This window comes from Oncorhynchus keta, chromosome 11 (assembly GCF_023373465.1).
Source record: "Oncorhynchus keta strain PuntledgeMale-10-30-2019 chromosome 11, Oket_V2, whole genome shotgun sequence".
Taxonomy (NCBI): Eukaryota; Metazoa; Chordata; class Actinopteri; order Salmoniformes; family Salmonidae; genus Oncorhynchus; species Oncorhynchus keta.
Window position 1 is genome coordinate 11,970,613 of NC_068431.1, and position 24,915 is coordinate 11,995,527.

General features: G+C 45.0%; 1 protein-coding gene across 4 annotated transcripts in view; it reads left to right on the forward strand.

The window, feature by feature from the left end:
* LOC118389800 (cytoplasmic polyadenylation element-binding protein 4-like) overlaps positions 1-22,057 on the forward strand; it is a 40,362-nt gene extending 18,305 nt beyond the window's left edge. Inside the window, exons 3-12 of one of the 4 annotated variants that reach the window (XR_008147260.1) lie at positions 4,769-4,859; positions 7,357-7,407; positions 8,881-8,904; positions 9,773-9,943; positions 13,196-13,285; positions 14,197-14,315; positions 14,983-15,097; positions 15,444-15,625; positions 16,399-20,359; positions 20,479-22,057. Coding sequence is in view for 3 of the 4 variants with exons in the window: in XM_035779658.2 (XP_035635551.1) it covers positions 4,769-4,859; positions 7,357-7,407; positions 8,881-8,904; positions 9,773-9,943; positions 13,196-13,285; positions 14,197-14,315; positions 14,983-15,097; positions 15,444-15,625; positions 16,399-16,626 (1,071 nt within the window). In the remaining variant the exon portion in view is untranslated. Of the gene's footprint in view, positions 1-4,768; positions 4,860-7,356; positions 7,408-8,880; positions 8,905-9,772; positions 9,944-13,195; positions 13,286-14,196; positions 14,316-14,982; positions 15,098-15,443; positions 15,626-16,398 lie in introns of all 4 variants that reach the window. The other 3 variants (XM_035779658.2, XM_035779659.2, XM_035779660.2) reach the window with 3 other exon arrangements.
* The last annotated feature ends 2,858 nt before the right edge of the window (positions 22,058-24,915 follow it).

Consider the following 24,915-nt stretch of genomic DNA (forward strand, 5'->3'; position numbering starts at 1 on the left):
TATTGTGATAAATTGCAGGCCACACTACTTGCCTAGAGAGTCCTCAGCGATACTTTTCATGGCTGTTTATTTACCACCACAAACAGAGACGGGCACTAAGACCGCACTCAGTCAGCTGTATAAGCAAATAAGCAAACAGGAAACCGCTCACCCAGAGGCGGTGCTCCTAGTGGCCGGAGACTTTAATGCAGGGAAACTTAAATCAGTTCTACCAAATTTCTATCAACATGTTAAATGTGCAACCAGAGGGAAAACATTTCTAGATCACCTGTACTCCACACACAGAGACGCGTACAAAGCTCTCCGTTGCCCTCCATTTGGTAAATCCGACCACAACTCTATCCTCCTGATTCCTGCTTACAAGCTAAAATTAAATCAGGAAGCACCAGTGACACGGTCTATAAAACAATGGTCAGATGAAGCAGATGCTAAACTACAGGACTGTTTTGCTATCACAGACTGGAACATGTTGAGGAATACACCACATCAGTCACTGGCTTTATCAATAAGTGCATCGAGGACGTCGGAAGCGTACAAGAAATCCCGCTATGCCCTGCGACAAACCATCAAACAGGCAAAGCGTCAATACAGGCTAAGTTGAATCATACTACACCGGCTCTGACGCTTGTCGGATGTGGCAGGGCTTGCAAACTATTACAGACTACAAAGGGAAGCACAGCCGCGAGCTGCCCAGTGACACGAGTCTACCAGGTGAGCTAAATCACTTCTATGCTCACTTCGAGGCAAGCAACTGAGGTACGCATGAGAGCAACAGCTGTTCAGGACGACTGTGTGATCACGCTCCCCGTAACCGATGTGAGTAAGACCTTTAAACAGGTCAACATACACAAGGCTGTGGGGCCAGACAGATTACCAGGATGTGTGCTCCGGGCATGTGCTGACCAACTGGCATGTGTCTTCACTGACATTTTTTAACATGTCCCTGATTGAGTCTGTAATACCAACATGTTTCAAGCAGACCACCATAGTCTCTGTGCCCAAGAACACAAAGGCAACCTGCCTCAATGACTACAGACCCGTAGCACTTACGTCTGTAGCCATGAAGTGCTTTGAAAGGCTGGTCAATGGCTCACATCAACACCATTATCCCAGAAACCCTAGACCCACTCCAATTTGCACCTCCCAAACAGATCTACAGATGATGCAATCTCTTGCACTCCACACTGCCCTTTCCCACCTGGACAAAAGGAACACCTATGTGAGAATGCTGACTACAGCTCAGCATTCAACAACATAGTACCCTCAAAGCTCATCACTAAGCTAAGGAACCTGGGACTAAACACCTCCCTCTGCAACTGGATCCTGGACTTCCTGACAGGCCGCCCTCAGGTGGTGAAGGTAGGTAGCAACACATCTGCCACACTGGGGCAGCAGGGTAGCCTAGTGGTTAGAGCATTGGACTAGTAACTGAAATGTCAGCTCGGGATTTGAACTTGCAACAAGGTACAAATCTGCCGTTCTGCCCCTGAACAAGGAAGTTAACCCACTGTTCCTAGGGCGTCATTGAACATAAGAATTTGTTCTTAATCCTTAACTGACTTGCCTAGTTAAATAAAGGTAAAATTAAAAAATATATAAAAAATCCTCAACACTGGAGCTCCCCAGGGGTCCGTGCTCAGTCCCCTCCTGTACTCCCTGTTCATCCACAACTGCATGGCCAGGCGCAACTCCAACACCGTCATTAAGTTTGCAGACGACACAACAGTGATCACAGACAACTACGAGACAGCCTATAGGGAGGAGGTCAGAGACCCGGCCGGGTGGTGCCAGAATAACAACCTATCCCTCAACGTAACCAAGGCCAAGGAGACTACAGGAAAAGGAGCACCGAGCACACCCCCATTCTCATCGATGGGGCTGTAGTGGAGCAGGTTGAGAGCTTCCTTGGTGTCCACATCAACAACAAACTAGAATGGTCCAAACACACCAAGACAGTCGTGAAGAGGGCACGACACAGCCTATTTCCCTCAGGAAACTAAAAAGATTTGGCATTGGTCCTGAGATCCTCAAAAGAGTGGTGGTCCTTCTGTGGCTCAGTTGGTAGAGCATGGCGCTTGTAACGCCAGGGTTGTGGGTTCGATTCCCGGGACCACCCATACGTAGAATGTATGCACACATGACTGTAAGTCGCTTTGGATAAAAGCGTCAGCTAAATGGCATATATTATTATTATTATTATTATTATTAAAAGGTTCTTCAGTTGCAACATCGAGAGCATCCTGACCGGTTGCATAACTGCCTGGTACGGCAATTGCTCGGCCTCCGACCGCAAGGCACTACAGACGGTAGTGCGTACGGCCCAGTACATCACTGGGGAAAAGCTGCCTGCCATCCAGGACCTCTACACCAGGCGGTGTTAGAGGAAGGCCCTAAACAGTTTCAAAGTCCCCACCCACCCTGTTCATAGCCTGTTCTCTCTACTACCACACTGGAGTGCCAAGTCTAGGACAAAAAGGCTTCTCAACAGTTTTTACACCCAAGCCATAAGACTCCTGAACAGGTGACCAAATGGTTACCCGGACTATTTGCATTGTGTGCCTCCCCCCTGCCCCAACCCCTTTTTATGCTGCTGCCACTCTCTGTTTATCTTATACGCATAGTCACTTTAACTATACGTTCATGTACATACCACCTCAATTGGCCCGACCAACCAGTGCTCCCGCACATTGGCTAACCGGGCTATCTGCATTGTGTCCCACCACCTGCCAACCCCTCTTTTATTATAGCCTTGCAACTCTTATTTTCTATTGTCTTTTTACTGTTGTTTTATTTCTTTACTTACCTACACACACACACACACACACACCTTTTTTTTCTCACTATTGGTTAGAGCCTGTAAGTAAGCATCTCTCTGTAAGGTGTATGTATACCTGTTGTATTTGGCGCAGGTGACAAATAAACGTTGATTTGATAGAATGTATGACGCAACCACATGAGACTTCACACTATGTTTTTGGATTTGTCAAACTTGGACTCTGGCCTAGTTGAAGTGCTTCTTTAGTTCTTTGACAGGCAGCCAGATCTTGCCTGGGCTGAAAGATGCTGTCAATGGTGAATTAATTCCAGGTCTTGTGCAACAAGCCTCTCATTATTACCAAGTAGGACTTGTATTGTGTGTTGGCTGGTCTCTGGTATGCCATTCTGTGGAGGGTTTCAACTAGGTATGTAACATGGAAACATTTTCTTAACATTTCAAACTGCCTTTTTTCTGTTAAAACTATATAAGTATTTCAGAATCTAGACATACTCCTTATAGTAACATATGAAGTATGACACCAAGATGATGTCTGTATCATGTACGGTTCACAGTTCATAAGGTCTTACAGGAGGCATGTGTAGGTCTAAAATGGCCACTTTCATCATGATTTTCTCAAACATGGTTTGTGATACAAACCATTAAGCCTGGAAGTTGATAGTCTTTGTGCATTCTATCATATAGACTGTTAGTTTGAATTACTGTCATCCTGACAGATGCAGGATTTTTGGGTCCGATACCAATTTGTATTTTTTTTATTCATACAAAAAAAATTGACAAATGACTGATATACGGTGCATTTGGAAAGTATTCAGACTCCTTGACCGTTTCCACATTTTGTTACAATACAGCCTTATTCTAAAATGGATAAAACATGGGGAAAAAAACATCAATTTACTCACAATACCCCATTTGGGGAGTTTCTCCCATTCTTCTCTGCAGATCCTCTCAAGCTCTGTCAGGTTGGATGGGGAGCGTTGCTGCACAGCTATTTTCAGGTCTCTCAAGAGATGCTCGATCGGGTTTAAGTTCGGGTTCTGGTTGGGCGACTCAAGGACATTCAGAGACTTGTCTCGAAGCCACTCCTGCCCTGTCTTGGCTGTGTGCGTAGGGTCGTTGTTCTGTTGACAGGTGAACCTTCGACCCCAGTCTGAGGTCCTGAGCACTCAACGATCTCTCTGTACTTTGCTCCGTTCATCTTTCCCTCGATCCTAACTAGTCTCCCAGTCCCTGAAAATATCCCCACAGCATGATGCTGCCGCCACCATTCTTCACCTTAGGGATTGTGCCAGGTTTCCTCCAGAGGTGACGCTTGGAATTCAGGCCAAGGAGTCAGACCAGAGAATCTTGTCATTATGGGGTAATGTGTGTAGATTGATTGAGAATATATATATTTTTTAAAACCATTTTGGAAGAAGGCTGTAACGTAACACTGCGGTCTGAATATTTTCCGACTGTATTGTATCTGCCGATACATCGTTTTTTTTCTCACTCAAATTACGCTCCAAAGGATTAACATATACTCTAAATTATGATTTCTTACCTAATATTAAAGTTACAATTATTTAGCAGCATTTTGTTTGTGGTTTACATAACCACAAAAGCAACTACATCCTCTATAAATACAGTGCAACGTATACTGAACAAAAATATAAATGCAACATGCAACAATTTCATAGATTTAAAAAAAATTAGGCCCTAATCTATGGATTTCACATGACTGGGAATGCAGACATGCATCTGTAAGTCATAGATACCTTAACACATAAATGGACCTCAGGATCTCGTCATGGTATCTCTGTGCATTCAAGTTGCCATCGATAAAATGCAATTGTGTTCGTTGCCCGACGCTTATGCCTGCCCATACCATAACCCCACTGCCACCATGGGGCACTCTATAATATTAAAGATTATCCCCCCCCAAAAAAGTAACATTTAAGCAGTGGCAGCTCCATACTTTCAAAGCAGCCCTCTCATCTCTCTTTTACACAGGAGCGCACCAGATCCTTTGATGGCTTCAACATGCATTCCCTGGAGAACTCTCTCATTGACATCATGAGGGCCGAGCAAGATACCCTGAAAGGTAAGATAACAATCACAAAACCACCAGGATTGCATGTCTGGTCACAATATTGATGCTAGCGGCCATATCTAAAAACCTTTTGTCCTTCAAATCTGCTGCAAGGTCATCTAGGACGGGCGTCTGTCTGCTGCCCCACAGCCATGTCCGATGACTGCTGATTTGAGCTTTCCTTTCAGTGGCACTAGAATGGACTAGAAAGTGAAGAGTGGAGGCTTATGTAGGCTAGGCTATTCTACAGAGAGTGCAAATAGAAATATTGCTGCAAGCAGCAATGAACGGGGTTCACAGGATGACTAAAAGGACACAAGCTCAGTTGAATAACAAAGCAAGCATTATATCATGTTTTCAGTGAAATCATTACCATGTTTATCTCTCAATACCACAAGGATGACGGAAGTGGAGTTTTGTCTAGTGGGTCTTGGGTAGCCTAGCGGTTAAGAGCGTTGGGTCATTGAACAAAAGGTTGCTGGTTTGAATCCCAGAGACGACTAGGTGAATAATCTGTTGACGTGCCCTTGAACAAGGCACTTAACTCTAATTGCTCTTGTAAATCACTCTGGATAAGAGTGTCTGCTAAATGACAAATGTAAAATATAGTGCTATAGGTTGGTAGCGTGGCCGCCTTTGAATGCAGCAACTAATCGTTGTCAAATTCATTAGAAGCTAATTCATCGAGTATTACTCCAGATTTGGTATAATCTGATTTATGGTTCATGAGAAGATTTCTGAAGTATTTTTGGCCTATCTTAGCCCATTAGTGTATGTGCTAATATGCATTCACTTAGTCCAAAGACCAAATTTGCAGTGACTCTTAGATTTAGTCCATGAAGATTTTTAATTATTTTTTTTAAGCATTAGTGGTACACAGTCAAAAAAGTGAATTGTTAAGCGTTTCCTAATTTTTTTACGACATCAATGCCAAACATAACATGGTTCGTCATGGTAATGTCTTTGACCTTAAAGTTTCAAGTTGGTAGGCCATTGTTTAGTGGATTTGCAAAGGTTTTAAATGGACATGGAAAATCTGATTTATCAATAACTCAAACAAAGTTAGGAGATGTACCCTGGGTCTACATACTGGTTTTATTTGGACTTATTGTTCATAAATATTTCAAACGTTTTCAAAAATGTCAAAGTTGGAGCTAAATCTACTTTATGGTGGTGGCGTTGGAGGTGTTACTTGTCCCCTTTTAGAGTTTTCATAGCTGCAGATTGTGAAGGGTTTGTTGATTGGATGGTATTATGGGAAATGTAAATACAACGCTCGCAGCAGTCTCTATCTGTTGTCCATCTGGTTTGTGATGCAAACGTCCCAAACCAGAAAGTTCCTGTTGTCAGTCAGGATGATCTATTCTACTACTACTCCAACTGGTGTTTGTCTGGGGAAGATTTAATTAGAGGGAGTAGCCTGGGTGGCGTTTCTATTTAACTGCCCCCATAGCTTGCGTATGCATTTATTCCTTTTACACCTCTGTATTCAGTTAAACCACAGTGAAACACAACTTTAGCGAACATTTGAGAGGCGAAGAGCCTGAAGTGATGAGTTGTTGTTCTCAGTCTAGTTTGAGCTGATTTAGTGCCTTGATGCTCCCAGTGCCTCGTGCCAGCTACAGAGGGTTAGAGATGCAGAGGAAAACATCATTATGAGGCATCATTCCATCTCACCACTGTCTCCAGGGTAACGTGTTTCTACATTACAAAGATCCACACAGATGAAGGGTTTACTGCTCCCACTTTGTGCTGTCCCTACTGGGGTGAGCTCTAAGGGTACCAAGCAGCACCCCTACCCCTAATTGAAAATAATGACCTGACCCTCAAACATGAACCCCGCTGCTCTGCAGAACAGATGAAAAGGAAGGAGGGGGAAATCGACTGTAGAAGTGGCTTTGAATCGATTCCAGCAGTGTCCTCTGTTGACTGAAAAGAGTACTCTGTGTCACCACTGACTACTGAGCTGGTTCTCTCTCTCTCTCTCGCTCTCGCTCTCGCTCTCGCTCTCGCTCTCGCTCTCTCTCGCTCTCTCTCGCTCTCTTGTGTGACGGGACATACCAATCACTGAACACTCTACCAACCGTCTCCTTCGGGGCCCCCCCAAATTTTCCACATTTTTTGTTTCAACCCTAAACTGGCACACCTGATTCAATTAGTCAAAGGCTTGATGATTAGTTGACTAATTGAATCAGGAGTGCCAGTTTCTTTTTTAAATCAAAATGTGAAACGTCTGGTGGGTGGCCCGATGAAAGGTCTGGGAAACCCTACACTAGTCCACTCCAGTCACAATGGGTTTACTATTAGTTTTCCTCTCATCCCCTCCACCAAGGCACCCCAGCATGGCACAGTTCAACTCTCAAGTACATTTGGCAGGAGGTCGGTAGGAACAGGGAATGTGCCAGCGAGCAGGCGGCTGAGAGATAGATGATGTGGGCTAATGTAACCAGGGCTTGTTTTGTGTTTTTGGTTGTGACAATCTCTTAACGGTGTACAATCCGCTCTCTAGGTCGCCTAGGATTCACCCATCCAGGGGGAGAAAGTCCTCTGCCCATAAATGGTACGTAAAAAGGGTTTAACACTAGTGCTCTGCATGCTCAACCCATGCTAATGGATGGAAGGTGAATCAAACCATTTGGTAACGTAGTCGACAAGATTCGCAGCACCATGTTTGTACTTAACATGCTCTTGAGGCATCAGTGTGCATTTCCTTCTGTGTTCCACTATTCTTATTCCATTAGTTCTTTAATGGTTTATGTGGATTTCCTTCTCTGTGTTCCACTATTCTTATTCCATTAGTTCTTTAATGGTTTATTCGGATTTAATAAATAAGGATTTAGTAATATAGATTCATTATTTAATTTGAAATTGCATAGCTAAACACGTTTTAGCGTTGTGTAATCCCTCACCTAAGGCAGTGTATCTATCCCATTTGCATTCAGTCGGCAGATCTCTTTTGCCTGTGCAGTGAAGGAACTAAGCTCCTAGTATTTGTGTTCTTAAATTATTTTATTTGTTTAGAATAAAACCTATTGCCTAGAGATGTTAGTTGAACCATTTCTCAATATGTTGTGTTGCGTATTTCCTTCAACATTCTGTGACATTTCCTGTTATAGTTCTTTATATTGAATCAGTGCGTGATTCACTTCTTTCCTCTATGCAGACACGAATACCGTAGGCTAGTTGCAAAGGTAGACTAAATCTAATCTCTTTAGCTACAGCTTCCTCAACTGCAGTTTGATATGTATAAGCTGAAATGCAACTGAAAGCTCAGTGATCCACCATGGACTCTCTCCTTGAGCCTCATAGTGTTATATTGGTCCAACATGGTGATCCACCATGGACTCTCTCCTTGAGCCTCATAGTGTTATATTGGTCCAACATGGTGATCCACCATGGACTCTCTCCTTGAGCCTCATAGTGTTATATTGGTCCAACATGGTGATCCACCATGGACTCTCTCCTTGAGCCTCATAGTGTTATATTGGTCCAACAGGACAGATGGTGGTTCTGCATGGATGCCGTTCAGAGGGTACTACCAGTCTTAGAGAGGCAGTCACACCAGCTGATCGTTACTCTGTAGAACACACACCAGAGAGTGTGTATAACCACCCTCCACTGACCTCCTAAAGACCTTCTCTGTATCTGGCCTAGGAAGGGAGAGTGTCTGCGATCCTCATGAGTATGCCTGCAGGCGTGTATAGACGTGACTGCACAGGAAAACAAGTTTTAATGTCACATGCACAAGTACAGTGAAATGCCTTTCTTGACAGCTCACCAATGGAGTAATCAATAACAATCACAACAACAAGGTATAAGAAAAAGCCACAATAATAAACTGTGAAATCATGGGTGAATGTTCAATACAAGCTCATCTGTCTGCCACGTAACCTGAAGCACTGAGGAGGCAACATAGACCCAATCACATGGAGGATGTGACTGAGAAGGAGAGGGCATATGTTGTGAATGAAAGAATGGATAATATCTGTCATTCCTGGTCACTGTTGGTGTTATTTTGGTATTTTACATGCAGCAAGGAATTATGGGAGGAGACGAGGTAAACATAATTTTATTTTATTTTTCGCCTCAAACTGGCATAGAAAGACACCGGTCTTTTGCGTCCATGTCCAGTATTTCTGAACGGGGACAGTAGACAGTATGTGTTTGCATGTAGATGTTGTGGTTTGTTGTTGGTCTATTTGTTTGATCTGGCATGTTGTTTTGGGGATTTTCAGCTCTAAGAGCTTTTGTTTGTGGTGTTGTGGTCACACACGCACACACACACACACACACGCACACGCACAGTGTACAGACTCAGGGCTAACTCTCTTACATAATTGGTCATAAAGCTGCTCGTCTCTGTTTTCTGTCACTTGGTCAGGAATATGGCTGGGGTGGCTTAACCTCCAGGACATAGGGCGGGAACAATATTTAGCCTCTGCTGCTGCCATAGGCTTAGGTGCGTGTGCGTGTGCGTGTGCGTGTGCGTGTGCGTGTGCGTGTGCGTGTGCGTGTGCGTGTGCGTGTGTGTGTGTGTGTGTGTGTGTGTGTGTACCCAGCCTAGCGAGTAGCCAAGTGAGCTGATATGGGGATGGCTGGTGGAGGAGGGAGAGAGAGGTATCCCTGGCTCAGTACCTCTCAAACAGCACAGCAGGGCTGCTTGTAGAAGTCCTTAATGTAGCACTGTTTCTGGCAGTCAATGAGTCAGGTGAATTACTGTAAAATAGACACATTGTTATAGCTAGTATTGCTTGACAATACAATACTTAACCATGTAATAGCATTCATGTTGATACACCTAAGTAATTTTATTAAAGTATCCATTGTGTTACATCTTTATGCAATCTGTCATTGACTGATTTGTCTCCTCTCTCTCTCCTCGTCCCCTCTTCCCTCCTTTCTCCTCTCTCACGCCCTCTCCTCAGGTCACTCTTCCCTGTTCCCCATGGAGGATGGTTTCCCTGACGACGAGCGTGGTGAGCAGAGCCTGCCTGGCCTTGGCTCGCCCCACTGTTTCCCCCACCAGAATGGGGAGCGTGTTGAGCGTTACTCCCGCAAGGTCTTTGTCGGTGGCCTCCCGCCAGATATTGATGAAGGTAACCTTTACAACACTGCAGACCACGTTCACACAGGCGGAGGTGCTGTGACCACGCTATGGTGATGCTTTGACTGGGCTGAACAACTGGTTGATCAGGTGGAGGTCTACAATGTGGATATCTTCATGGCCAGTAGTCACAGGTTTCGGCCTGACCAATTTCGGCCGTAGACTTTCACCAAGCAGCACTGCTCAACCATAGCAAGTCTTGTGTTATTTAGTTTCCGCTTCCTGAGGGCTTTGGCTCGCGAATAGGCATAGTTCTAGTACATTCTGTTATAAGTAGTGTAGGACATCTCTCAGGTGTGATCAGTGTTGCTGGCAGAAGACTACAGAACAGCTGAGGCTACCATCTGCTCTGCTTTAATCTCCCTGTTTAATGTTACCAGGGACTCCCTCTGGTAGAGCCCACTAATGTACCAGGACCTCCCTCTGGTAGAGCCCACTAATGTTACCAGGGACTCTCTCTGGTAGAGCCCACTAAAGTACCAGGGACTCTCTCTGGTAGAGCCCACTAATGTACCAGGGACTCCCTCTGGTAGAGCCCACTAATGTACCAGGGACTCCCTCTGGTAGAGCCCACTAATGTTACCAGGGCCTCCCTCTGGTAGAGCCCACTAATGTACCAAGAACTCCCTCTGGTAGAGCCCACTAATGTACCAGGGACTCCCTCTGGTAGAGCCCACTAATGTACCAGGAACTCCCTCTGGTAGAGCCCACTAATGTACCAGGGACTCCCTCTGGTAGAGCCCACTAATGTACCAGGGACTCCCTCTGGTAGAGCCCACTAATGTACCAGGGACTCCCTCTGGTAGAGCCCACTAATGTTACCAGGGACTCTCTCTGGTAGAGCCCACTAATGTTACCAGGGACTCTCTCTGGTAGAGCCCACTAGTGTTACCAGGCACTCCCTCTGGTAGAGCCCACTAATGTTACCAGGGACTCTCTGGTAGAGCCCACTAATGTTACCAGGGACTCTCTCTGGTAGAGCCCACTATTGTTACCAGGAACTCCCTCTGGTAGAGCCCACTAATGTACCAGGAACTCCCTCTGGTAGAGCCCACTAATGTTACCAGGGACTCCCTCTGGTAGAGCCCACTAATGTACCAGGAACTCCCTCTGGTAGAGCCCACTAGTGTTACCAGGAACTCCCTCTGGTAGAGCCCACTAATGTACCAGGGACTCCCTCTGGTAGAGCCCACTAATGTTACCAGGGACTCCCTCTGGTAGAGCCCACTAATGTTACCAGGAACTCCTCTGGTAGAGCCCACTAGTGTTACCAGGCACTCCCTCTGGTAGAGCCCACTAATGTTACCAGGGACTCTCTGGTAGAGCCCACTAATGTACCAGGGACTCTCTCTGGTAGAGCCCACTAATGTACCAGGGACTCTCTGGTAGAGCCCACTAATGTTACCAGGGACTCCCTCTGGTAGAGCCCACTAATGTACCAGGGACTCCCTCTGGTAGAGCCCACTAATGTTACCAGGGCCTCCCTCTGGTAGAGCCCACTAATGTACCAGGAACTCCCTCTGGTAGAGCCCACTAATGTACCAGGGACTCCCTCTGGTAGAGCCCTCTAATGTACCACAGACTTCCTCTGGTAGAGCCCACTAATGTACCAGGAACTCCCTCTGGTAGAGCCCACTAATGTACCAGGGACTCCCTCTGGTAGAGCCCACTAATGTACCAGGCACTCCCTCTGGTAGAGCCCACTAGTGTTACCAGGCACTCCCTCTGGTAGAGCCCACTAATGTTACCAGGGACTCTCTGGTAGAGCCCACTAATGTACCAGGGACTCTCTCTGGTAGAGCCCACTAATGTTACCAGGGACTCCCTCTGGTAGAGCCCACTAATGTACCAGGAACTCCCTCTGGTAGAGCCCACTAGTGTTACCAGGAACTCCCTCTGGTAGAGCCCACTAATGTACCAGGGACTCCCTCTGGTAGAGCCCACTAATGTTACCAGGGACTCCCTCTGGTAGAGCCCACTAATGTTACCAGGAACTCCCTCTGGTAGAGCCCACTAATGTACCAGGGACTCCCTCTGGTAGAGCCCACTAATGTACCAGGGACTCCCTCTGGTAGAGCCCACTAATGTTACCAGGGACTCCCTCTGGTAGAGCCCACTAGTGTTACCAGGAACTCCCTCTGGTAGAGCCCACTAATGTACCAGGGACTCCCTCTGGTAGAGCCCACTAATGTTACCAGGAACTCCCTCTGGTAGAGCCCACTAATGTTACCAGGGACTCTCTCTGGTAGAGCCCACTAATGTACCAGGGACTCTCTCTGGTAGAGCCCACTAATGTACCAGGGACTCTCTCTGGTAGAGCCCACTAATGTACCAGGGACTCTCTCTGGTAGAGCCCACTAAAGTACCAGGGACTCTCTCTGGTAGAGCCCACTAATGTACCAGGAACTCCCTCTGGTAGAGCCCACTAATGTTACCAGGAACTCCCTCTGGTAGAGCCCACTAATGTTACCAGGAACTCCCTCTGGTAGAGCCCACTAATGTTACCAGGAACTCCCTCTGGTAGAGACCACTAATGTTACCAGGAACGCCCTCTGGTAGAGCCCACTAATGTTACCAGGGACTCTCTCTGGTAGAGCCCACTAAAGTACCAGGGATTCTCTCTGGTAGAGCCCACTAATGTACCAGGACCTCCCTCTGGTAGAGCCCACTAATGTTACCAGGAATCTCGCTGGTAGAGCCCACTAATGTTACCAGGGACTCTCTCTGGTAGAGCCCACTAATGTTACCAGGGATTCTCTCTGGTAGAGCCCACTAATGTTACCAGGGACTCTCTCTGGTAGAGCCCACTAATGTTACCAGGGAATCTCGCTGGTAGAGCCCACTAATGTTACCAGGGACTCTCTCTGGTAGAGCCCACTAATGTTACCAGGGACTCTCTCTGGTAGAGCCCACTAATGTACCAGGGACTCTCTCTGGTAGAGCCCACTAATGTACCAGGGACTCTCTCTGGTAGAGCCCACTAATGTACCAGGGACTCTCTCTGGTAGAGCCCACTAAAGTACCAGGGACTCTCTCTGGTAGAGCCCACTAATGTTACCAGGGACTCTCTCTGGTAGAGCCCACTAAAGTACCAGGGACTCTCTCTGGTAGAGCCCACTAATGTACCAGGACCTCCCTCTGGTAGAGCCCACTAAGAACAGTCATCTGATGACACACACCTTATCACAGTACAACTGCTGTGAGGCAATTGTTGAATGTTTTTTGTTTGCTTTTTCACTTTTAGATGAAATAACTGCAAGTTTCCGTCGCTTTGGACACCTCTTTGTGGACTGGCCTCACAAGGCAGAGAGCAAATCTTACTTCCCCCCGAAAGGTGAGTCACGTGACAAGTCTGCCCTTTTGTCAGCCACATGCAGCATTGTCATCAAAATGGATTATCAGAGTTTATTATTGAAGTCTTAATAGTTTTATTTGTTAAAAACAAAGTTGTGAGCAGAGCGGTCATAACATTGGCTGTCATTTCCAGCAACAGACAGCGAATGAAACAGTAGAGATCAGAGTTAAGTAGTGGTCTCTGTGACATGGTTCTGTGCAGGCGGTTTAAGTGGTGTCTGTTTTGTCCTGTAGGTTATGCCTTCCTGCTGTTCCAGGATGAGAGCTCTGTGCAGGCGGTTTAAGTGGTGTCTGTTTTGTCCTGTAGGTTATGCCTTCCTGCTGTTCCAGGATGAGAGCTCTGTGCAGGCGGTTTAAGTGGTGTCTGTTTTGTCCTGTAGGTTATGCCTTCCTGCTGTTCCAGGATGAGAGCTCTGTGCAGGCGGTTTAAGTGGTGTCTGTTTTGTCCTGTAGGTTATGCCTTCCTGCTGTTCCAGGATGAGAGCTCTGTGCAGGCGGTTTAAGTGGTGTCTGTTTTGTCCTGTAGGTTATGCCTTCCTGCTGTTCCAGGATGAGAGCTCTGTGCAGGCGGTTTAAGTGGTGTCTGTTTTGTCCTGTAGGTTATGCCTTCCTGCTGTTCCAGGATGAGAGCTCTGTGCAGGCGGTTTAAGTGGTGTCTGTTTTGTCCTGTAGGTTATGCCTTCCTGCTGTTCCAGGATGAGAGCTCTGTGCAGGCGGTTTAAGTGGTGTCTGTTTTGTCCTGTAGGTTATGCCTTCCTGCTGTTCCAGGATGAGAGCTCTGTGCAGGCGGTTTAAGTGGTGTCTGTTTTGTCCTGTAGGTTATGCCTTCCTGCTGTTCCAGGATGAGAGCTCTGTGCAGGCGGTTTAAGTGGTGTCTGTTTTGTCCTGTAGGTTATGCCTTCCTGCTGTTCCAGGATGAGAGCTCTGTGCAGGCCCTGATTGAAGCCTGTATTGAAGAGGACGGCAAGCTCTACCTGTGTGTGTCTAGCCCCACCATCAAAGACAAGCCGGTGAGTGGATTGTGCCATCACCATCATCCATCTGCTCCCTTCTTTAACTCTCATTATGAAAGAGCTCAAGATGCAGCAGGGGTGTATTCATTACGGCGATTATGTTGTGAAACATTTAGTCTGTTGCAAAACGTTTCGCAACAAACGGTTTACTTCCAAAAGGGGAAATGCAAACGAGAGTTTCTATTGGACAAATTTGGGTAGGTCACTCTCCGTTTTGTTACATTTGATTCCGTTTCGTTCTTAAACGGTAAGGTGTTTCTGTAATTAATACACCCTAGAATTGTACTGCTTCATGTTTGATTGTGAGTCCATTCGATTAGTGGCAGACCAAGCAAATACGCAGCTGCGAGACACAACGCGGCCGGCGTCGAGGACGTAACGCGCCGGCGGCGAGACGTAACGCGGCCGGCGTCGAGCGTAACGCGGCCGGGCGGCGACGCAACGCGGCCGGGCGGCGACGCAACGCGGCCGGCGGCGAGACGTGCGCGGCGCGGCGAGACGCACGCGGCCGGGCGGCAGGCACGGGCCGGGCGGCGGGCATGCTGCGGCGGCGGCGAGACACAACGCGGCAGGCGGCGAGACACAACGCGGCAGGCGGCGAGACACAACGCGGCCGGCGGCGAGACACAACGCGGCGTGTAACATGTCTCTCTGTGTGTGACAGGTCCAGATCCGTCCCTGGAACCTGAACGACAGTGACTTTGTGATGGACGGCTCCCAGCCTCTGGACCCCAGGAAGACAATCTTTGTGGGTGGGGTGCCACGCCCTCTCCGTGCAGGTAACCTTTTGACCCTAGTCAGCTAAAGCACCGTTTCCATTGGCACTTTAGTCCTAGTCTGCATCCCAAATGGCATTCTATTCCCTATATTGGGCACTACTTTTGACCTGGGCCAATAGGACATTTGGGACACAGACCTGTATCCTCGACGGCGTATTAAAACCTGTTAGATTAGTGCTGCATTTCATCACATCAGCATGCACAGTATGTAATGGAGAAGGGAATTGGTAGCAACTCAAATGGAAGCTATTTGGAACATGATGACCAAGCTGCGAGTGTTACATGAAGTGTACGAGGCTGCACCCTGGCATTGTGCCACCTGCAACCTGTTTCCCTCCGTCCACAGTGGAGCTGGCTATGATCATGGACAGGCTGTATGGAGGCGTGTGCTATGCAGGCATCGACACAGACCCGGAGCTCAAGTACCCCAAGGGAGCAGGGCGGGTCGCCTTCTCCAATCAGCAGAGCTACATCGCTGCTATCAGCGCTCGTTTTGTCCAGCTGCAGCATGGAGAAATCGATAAACGGGTTAGTGAAGGCCCTCTCTTTCTCAGGCTAATACAGCATTACACAAATACACAGAAATGTTGTACCAAACACATAAAAGGCTCCTATCTCCTGTCTTGTACATTTTTAAAAGGACAATTTGTTATTTATTGTAATGGTTTTATAGATTAAGGTAAAACATTTTGGGGTATTTTGACTGGGTCATACGAGGACGGATAAGAAATTACTGTCGCGCAGACATTTAACCAGCTGCCACCTACAGAAGAATTATGCTAATTCACTCAGCCACAATCAGTCCAACTTGAATAATTGATAATGAACGTACAAACCAATCACGTCTCTACTTTGATTCTGACTTTAGAATGTTTATTGGAGACCATTGTCCTAATTGGAATGTAATTGTCAATGCAATTATGTGTTGTGTTAAATCTTTAGATACAGTACGTTAATTAATGTAAGATGTATTCATCCTAGCTGTATTCTTTACTGCATGTCTGATAGATGGTTTTATTTCTCCCCGTCTCTCTCTGGTCCTCCCCCCGTCCTCTCTGGGTCCCCCCCCGTCTCTCTCTGGGTCCCCCCACCCCGTCTCTCTCTGGGTCCTCCCCCCCCCCGTCTCTCTCTGGGTCCCCCCACCCCGTCTCTCTCTGGGTCCTCCCCCCCGTCTCTCTCTGGGTCCTCCCCCCCCCGTCTCTCTCTGGGTCTTTCCCCCCGTCTCTCTCTGGGTCTTCCCCCCGTCTCTCTCTGGGTCCCCCCCGTCTCTCTCTCTGTCTGCCCTCGTCCCCCCCCCCCAGGTGGAAGTGAAGCCATACGTCTTGGACGACCAGTTGTGTGATGAGTGTCAGGGAACTCGGTGCGGGGGCAAGTTTGCCCCTTTCTTCTGCGCCAACGTCACCTGTCTCCAGTATTACTGTGAATACTGCTGGGCGGCCATCCACTCACGCGCTGGTCGGGAGTTCCACAAGCCACTGGTCAAGGAGGGAGGGGACCGGCCTAGGCACATCTCCTTCCGCTGGAACTGAGAGGCAGAGGGGAGAGGGGGGAGTAGGAGTCGCAAAATCATTGTACAAATAAATGCACTTTTCTGTTGCTGGTTCCTTTTTAACTCTAATTTGGGAGAAAAAAAAAGTTTAATTTTAAATTAATATTTTTTTTAAAGATGAGGAGATATGTCAAGAAAGGAAAAGAAATTGTGTATCCCATGTGAAATCCCATTCTCTTGACTTTCTCCAGTTGCTTTTATCTTTTATTAGAGCAGAATTTGAAAAGATTAGGCTTTCAATTGTCACCTTGTTATCCAATTGGCGTGTCATTGACCATCAACTTCACAGCAGTATGTTCAGTTCAAATGTTCATCCAATAGGCTACAGAGCAGATGTTAATAGCAAAGGTGTTGCTAAAGAAGAGTGCACTTATTTCTTTATTTTAGAGTGCAGAATATAAAGTCTCAGTAGTTAACCAAAGCTTAATCTCAATTGGTTTGAAAAAGAAACAAGTACAGAAACGTGGATTATTTCCCAGATCAGATGTTTGAATTTTTTTTTTTGAGACCATGCTAATATTTGATGTTACTTGACAAGATCCATTTCACAACAGGCGTTCTGGTTTGATCTCCATTTTGACATGCAAAAACTAATACCTCAAGCTTAGCTGCTAATGTGACGAATAAGTTAAAGAAAGTAAGCTGGTATCCCGCTTCCCTTAGGACCACAATCAAAGGGAAACGGCTTCAGCAAAAAGACACATTTTTATAGACGCTGCTTTGTCACTTCTTTATTTTTGTAATCTGACCCAAGGTTGTACTAAGAATGAACATAGCATTTTATTGGGGAATGTATGGCATTGGAGGTCCCTGAGACCCTCAGCGCTGGCCCGTATAGAGATAAGTGACCCCCCCCCCTCTGTGTCTGAGGCCATGCTAGCTAGGAGAGGAGAGGCTAATGCCTAGTTGTCATCAGGGCTGCACGTGAGCAGAAAGCCCTGCTTTTCATGTATTATTATTATTATTATTGCGTTGGTGCAAATCTCCCAATCCTTTATTCACAACCGTATTCTGTTTTTAACCCCCCTCAAAAAGAGAAATGAATTACAAAAGCCAGGCTTGTCATCAACACATTTCCATCTAGAGGAGGATGCCGTTATTAGACCTGCAGACCTCTCTTCCTGTGCCAGCCCAGCTAACTCAGCCAGTGTTCTAAGCATAAATGAAGATAGTCCATGCGATGTGCTCTACTACGTACGTCCCACAATGCAGTTCACTCACTCAAACAAGACTGCAATAAAGAGGTTATACCTAGATGCTTTAGGGAACCAAAGTCGCCTGTGCAGTAGTGCAGTAATACAGTATTTCATTTCAGTTTTTCTGAGTTCATTATTCTTTTCCTATTTTTCTTACGAAGACCAGATGGACTACAGCAAACCAAAGATTGGCCTTGAATAGATAACAGTGCAGTCAAAATCCAGGAAAACACTTGTGAAAACAACTGGATTTATTCAGTTTACAGACACCCAGGCTTTTTCACCAGTCAATCCTCTCATTTCCAAAGGTCAAAATAGAGATGTTTGTTGCTAGGCAGTTGTGTAACGTGAATAGGTCTGCAACAGGTTTGGGGAAATGAACACAAAAAGCTAAACAAAGGCTCACATTTGGTTTGGTTATTATAGTCATACAGTATCTGAATCTACTAGCGTTTTAATATGTCAGGGAGGGAGTGCTGAAATAGAATTTAACACACTAGTGAAAACCGTATCCTTGTGTTGGTGTTCTACTGCACCATGACTTTAGCTTGCTGGTGTTCTACTGCACCATGACTTTAGCTTGCTGGTGTTCTACTGCACCATGACTTTAGCTTGCTGGTGGTCTACTGCACCAGTTCTGCACCATGACTTTAGCTTGCTGGTGTTCTACTGCACCATGACTTTAGCTTGCTGGTGTTCTACTGCACCATGACTTTAGCTTGCTGGTGGTCTACTGCACCAGTTCTGCACCATGACTTTAGCTTGCTGGTGTTCTACTGCACCATGACTTTAGCTTGCTGGTGTTCTACTGCACCATGACTTTAGCTTGCTGGTGTTCTACTGCACCATGACTTTAGCTTGCTGGTGTTCTACTGCACCATGCCTTTAGCTTGCTGGTGTTCTACTGCACCATGACTTTAGCTTGCTGGTGTTCTACTGCACCAGTTCTGCACCAGGATTTTAGCTTGCTGGTGTTCTACTGCACCATGACTTTAGCTTGCTGGTGTTCTACTGCACCAGTTCTGCACCAGGACTTTAGCTTGCCTGTGTTCTACTGCACCAGTTCTGCACCAGGACTTTAGCTTGCTGGTGTTCTACTGCACCAGGACTTTAGCTTGCTGGTGTTCTACTGCACCATGACTTTAGCTTGCTGGTGTTCTACTGCACCAGTTCTGCACCAGGACTTTAGCTTGCTGGTGTTCTACTGCACCATGACTTTAGCTTGCTGGTGTTCTACTGCACCAGTTCTGCACCAGGACTTTAGCTTGCTGGTGTTCTACTGCACCATGACTTTAGCTTGCTGGTGTTCTACTGCACCAGTTCTGCACCATGACTTTAGCTTGCTGATGTTCTACTGCACCATGACTTTAGCTTGCTGGTGTTCTACTGCACCAGTTCTGCACCAGGACTTTAGCTTGCTGGTGTTCTACTGCACCATGACTTTAGCTTGCTGGTGTTCTACTGCACCAGGACTTTAGCTTGCTGGTATTCTACTGCACCAGTTCTGCACCAGGACTTTAGCTTGCTGGTATTCTACTGCACCAGTTCTGCACCAGTAATTTAGCTTGCTGGTGTTCTACTGCACCAGGACTTTAGCTTGCTGGTGTTCTTCTGCACCATGACCGTAGCTTGCTGGTGTTCTACTGCACCAGGACTAGCTTGCTGGTGTTCTTCTGCACCAGGACTTTAGCTTGTTGGTGTTCTACTGCACCATGACTTTAGCTTGCTGGTGTTCTACTGCACCAGGACTTTAGCTTGCTGGTGTTCTTCTGCACCATGACCGTAGCTTGCTGGTGTTCTACTGCACCATGACTTTAGCTTGCTGGTGTTCTACTGCACCAGTTCTGCACCATGACTTTAGCTTGCTGGTGTTCTTCTGCACCATGACTTTAGCTTGCTGGTGTTCTACTGCACCAGGACTTTAGCTTGCTGGTGTTCTACAGCACCAGTTCTGCACCAGGACTTTAGCTTGCTGGTGTTCTACTGCACCAGTTCTGCACCATGACTTTAGCTTGCTGGTGTTCTACTGCACCAGTTCTGCACCATGACTTTAGCTTGCTGGTGTTCTTCTGCACCATGACTTTAGCTTGCTGGTGTTCTACTGCACCAGGACTTTAGCTTGCTGGTGTTCTACAGCACCAGTTCTGCACCAGGACTTTAGCTTGCTGGTGTTCTACTGCACCAGTTCTGCACCATGACTTTAGCTTGCTGGTGTTCTACTGCACCAGTTCTGCACCAGGACTTTAGCTTGCTGGTGTGGTGGATAAACATTTTAGGAGTTAAACACTTTTTGAAGAATTTGCTGTTAATGAGAGAAAAAAAGATTATTTTATACATGGCCTGCTGATTTTTGGTACAGTGTTTTCTAGCTAAATTATTTTGTCATGCACATATAAACATTTTATGCACTACTTTTCTAAATATTTCTTTTTTCTTCCCAACAGTCATTTTAGGCACATTTTTCACAAATGGGGAAAACTCCTTTTTGCAATACCTCAATTTTTCACATTGTGAAAGGTAGCTTTTGTACTTTTGTTACTGAGAGATCTGCATATATGGATACTTTTCATTTAACGAAAAAAATGTAGTGATTTCGATATATATTATTTTCAGTTATGCTTTTTTCTACATTTCAGTGCTGAGGAATCTTCACAACCAAGTAGCGTGCGTGCATTGACGCGACTTCCGAAACGGCAGAGGAACGATCAGTGTACTGCTTAAAGGTCTTAGACCTTATACACTAGATGTTTCACAAAAATCAGATCTTAACAGCATGGCGAGGACAAAGTTGTCATTTAAAATTTTAATGTTATTGTTTAAAAAAAAATGGCTATCCTAGTTGGGGAAAATGGTAACTTCTCTTTTTGGTTTCCTCTCCATAGCTGGAATATAACTATTATAAGGATAATGCAAATTATGGTTCATGCTTCGGCTGAATCTCGTATCACAAGAATGGATGTTTGGTGTTTAGATATTTTAACATTTGAAAATATATATTCTTGAACTTGCCAACTAGCTCCTATTGTAATCCTTAGCATGCATGACGAAAAAAAGATAAGTACATGAATTAGCTATTGAATTTGATTGTTGTGGTTGTGCACCAGATGTTTCTCAACTTTAATTTGTTAAGGCCACCCCCACACCTCACTTCTCCCATGTGTTGATATCTTTGCCTTCTCCATACTCAGACCTCTGCAGGATGCAAAGAAAAAAATATGAGAAAATAAGAAAAAAAATAACTCTAAAATCTATTTTAGCAGTGGAGGACTTGAGCATCTTATAGGACGGACACTGTTGAAAAGACTTGTTAACTCATCTCCACTGTCTGAGGTAATTCAACCGTTTTGGAAGAAGGGGAACTTTAAGACTTGAATGTGGTAAATGTTGCAAGTTAACTTCGAGTTGTTATGTGCAATACATTTTATTTTATTTTTTTCCAGATAAAGACTCTTTGCAATGTAATTCTTTAATGCCATTTTTAATTGCAGACATTTAAAGAAGACGTTAATATGTTTTTCAGTCATTTTCTACTGTTATTGTAATCCTTTTCATGCTGGTGTTTGTAAAAAAGAAAAAGAAATCAAACTATTTGTACTAATATAAATAATTGAAGTTATTTTTAAAACATTAAAGGTTTTGTGCTCATTTGTTTATTTCAAGCTACTGTGATTGCATTGTAATTATTAGGTCAATAATGTATTTAGCTGTTTATTGGTATATTTTTAATTGGAATGTATAATTTTTATAATTTTGATCAGATTTTTGTTATATTTTTGAGGTGAAGCTTTTAAAGTGTCTAGTTTTTACTAATTGCTATATTGTGCTCCACAATATATGATTAACATTTTCTGAAGGAAAATAAATATTTAAATATTTGTCTGTTAATGATGTTACTTAATGGCAAAATTTCAATAGTTTTTAACTGTATGGGAAGGTTGTTGTATTTATTAATAGCATTTTTTACTTCAGATATCACCTTAATTTCTATTGTCATTTCACTTTATAAGTTCCTATTTTTGTATTTTCCTTTCTAATTAAGTTATGTAATACAAAAATGTCCATATTTCTAGGAGTTGGTCTGTAGCAGTGCTAGTGAAACGAAAAATACAATTCTGTTATTTAATTGTTTGCAGCCAACTATTTATAACAGTGCATCATTTTGAAATATTTGTAATGTGAAATGTTGAATGAATAAAACTTAACTGTGATAAGGCTCATTGTCTGTTTATTTTGGTCTGGATTGTAAACAGTCTGTTTTCTGTAGCGGTCTATCGGTTGCTGCTTTCACAAAGATAGGCAGCAGCCATTGTTGGGCCCTGGCTCATAAAACCTCCAAATGAATTCAGATATCTTTACTACATACAAGCCGATAAGGTCACGATGAGTTCTGTACGTTAGGCTGTGTGTGAAAGAGCGTGAGACGGAGTTGAAATGCTGACCACAAGCAGCTTTCGATAATGTCGGTATCAAAGTAACCATATTTTATGAGCATTTATTTTGCAACCATTGATTATTTCCTTGTCCAGACTAGGAAGTCATTGTGTTTGTATGCCAGCTGTTACTCTGATCTTTTCAAAGACTTAGAATGTCACTATAATGCTATGGTCATCCTTGTGTATCCTTGGTCATCCTACACAAGCCATAGCTGATGAAGCCAGTCAATGTAAAATAGATGCATCATGCATGCCTGGTTATTGATAATACTGCAGCAATTCCAAACACAGGAAGTAATCACCTTCCTCAGACTCAGCAGCTCCACCTGCCTGCTGACTGGTACATTACCAATATAAAGTGTGAAACCTTGTTGCACTACTTAGAATCCACTTTTCTGTGGTCTTCTAATAATCTGTCCAACCTGAAAAGAAAACCATTAGCTCACTACCTTTTGGGACCTTGCGTGCCTTAGGTAGCAGCACTCACATTGCATGAGTAGGCTAAAGTGTAAACCCATACCATATTCCTTCAATATAGGCAAAACCATCTCATCCTAGTAGAGGAGAGTGGGGTATGTTGAGACATTTTTTACATTCAGCATCACTACGTCAAGGGGAATATAGTATTCTAACAAAGATATCTACATATATTCAGAATGTTGTGTATTCCTGGATGTAATCAGAATTAATGTAAACATAAAAGTTTTGAAAACATAGCTTGTCGAAAGAAAAAGTGGTCGCATGACACAACTTACCCCGGGTTTGGGGTAAGTTGAGAACAGGGACAGAGTAAGTTGAGCCTCCTTGGGGTAAGTGGGTTATGGTGTCCTGTGACAGTGTGATGGTGCTGGTAGGTCAGAGTTGAATTCATGGATTGGGGGTGTACATTCATACATATATATATATATATCTTTGTTCAATATCACTCCCATCAAGATGGCGCCGAAGAACATGACTGAAGTTTTACATTCTTCCAACCAATTGTGCAATTTTGATCTTTTTTTGGCGTAACTTATTTTTTTACTTATTGTGTACATAATTTTGCTGCTCTTATAACCGAAAATAACTTCTGGACATCAGAAAATCGATTACTCACCGCGGACTAGAAGAAACTTTTTCCTTTAACGAGTCTGATGAGAAGGATGTCCTGATTTCACTGGAACAGGCCCAGATCCACACCTTTTGCGTGAAGAAAAGGGGACACAGATCAGGGATCCTTCTGAGAGTCCGGAGGTGAGTGAATAAACTCCCAATGACTTTCATTCTCCTTGCTAACGTGCAATCGTTAGAAAATAAAATTGTTGACTACTATTAAGATTATCCTACCAACGGGACATTAAAAACTGTAACATCTTATGTTTCACTGACACATGGCTGAACGAAGAAACGAACAATATAGAGCTGGCGGGATTTTCCATGCACAGGCAGAACAGAGACGCTACCTCTGGAAAGACGAAGGGTGTGGGTGTGTGTCTTTTTGTCAATAACATCTGGTGTGCGACGTCTAATATTAAAGAAGTCTCAAGGTATTGCTCGCCTGAGGTAGAGGACCTTATGATGTCGACCACACTATCTACCAAGAGAGTTCTCATCTGTATTATTCGTGACCATCTATTTACCACCACAAAGCAAAGCTGGCACGAAGACAGCTCTCAACCAACTCTATAAGGCCATAAGCAAAGAAGAAAATGCTCACTCAGAAGCGGCGCTCCTAGTGGCCGGGTACTTTAACGCAGGCAAACTTAAATCAGTTTTACCAAATTTTTACCAGCATGTCACATGTGCAACCAGGGGGGAAAAAGTCCTAGACCATCCTTTACTCCACACACAGACATACAAAGCTCTCCCCCGCCCTCCATTCTGCAAATTTGACCAAAATTCTATCCTCCTGATTCCTGCTTACAAGCAAAAACTAAAGCAGGAAATACCCGTGACTCACTCAATACGGAAGTGGTCAGATGAAGCAGATGCTATGCTACAGGACTGTTTTGCTAGCATTGACTGGAATATGTTCCGGGATTCCTCCAATGGCATTGTGGAATACACCACCTCAGTTATCGGCTTCATCAATAAGTGCATCGATGACCTCGTCCCCACAGTGACTGTACGTACATATCCCAACCAGAAGCCATAGATTACAGGCAACATCCACATCGAGCTAAAGGCTAGAGCTGACGCTTTCAAGGAGCGGGAGACTAATCCGGATGCTTATAAGAAATCCCGCTATGCCCTCAGACGAACCATCAAACAAGCAAAGCGTCAATATAAGATTAAGATAGAATGCTACTACATCGGCTATGACACTCGTCGGATATGGCAGGGCTTGAAAACTATTACTGACTACAGAGGGAAACTCAGACGCGAGCTGCCCAGTGACACGAGCCTACCAGACGAGCTAAATGCCTTGTATGCTCGCTTCGAGGCAAGCCACCCTGAAGCATGCACGAGAGCAGCAGCTGTTCTGGATGACCGTGTGATAACGCTCTAGGTAGCCGATGTGAACGAAACCTTTAAACAAATCAACATTCACAAAGCCGCTGGGTCAGACGGAATACCAGGACATGTACTCAAAGCACACGCGGACCAACTGTCAAGTGTCTTCATTGACATTTTCAACCTCTCCCTGACCGAGTCTGTAAT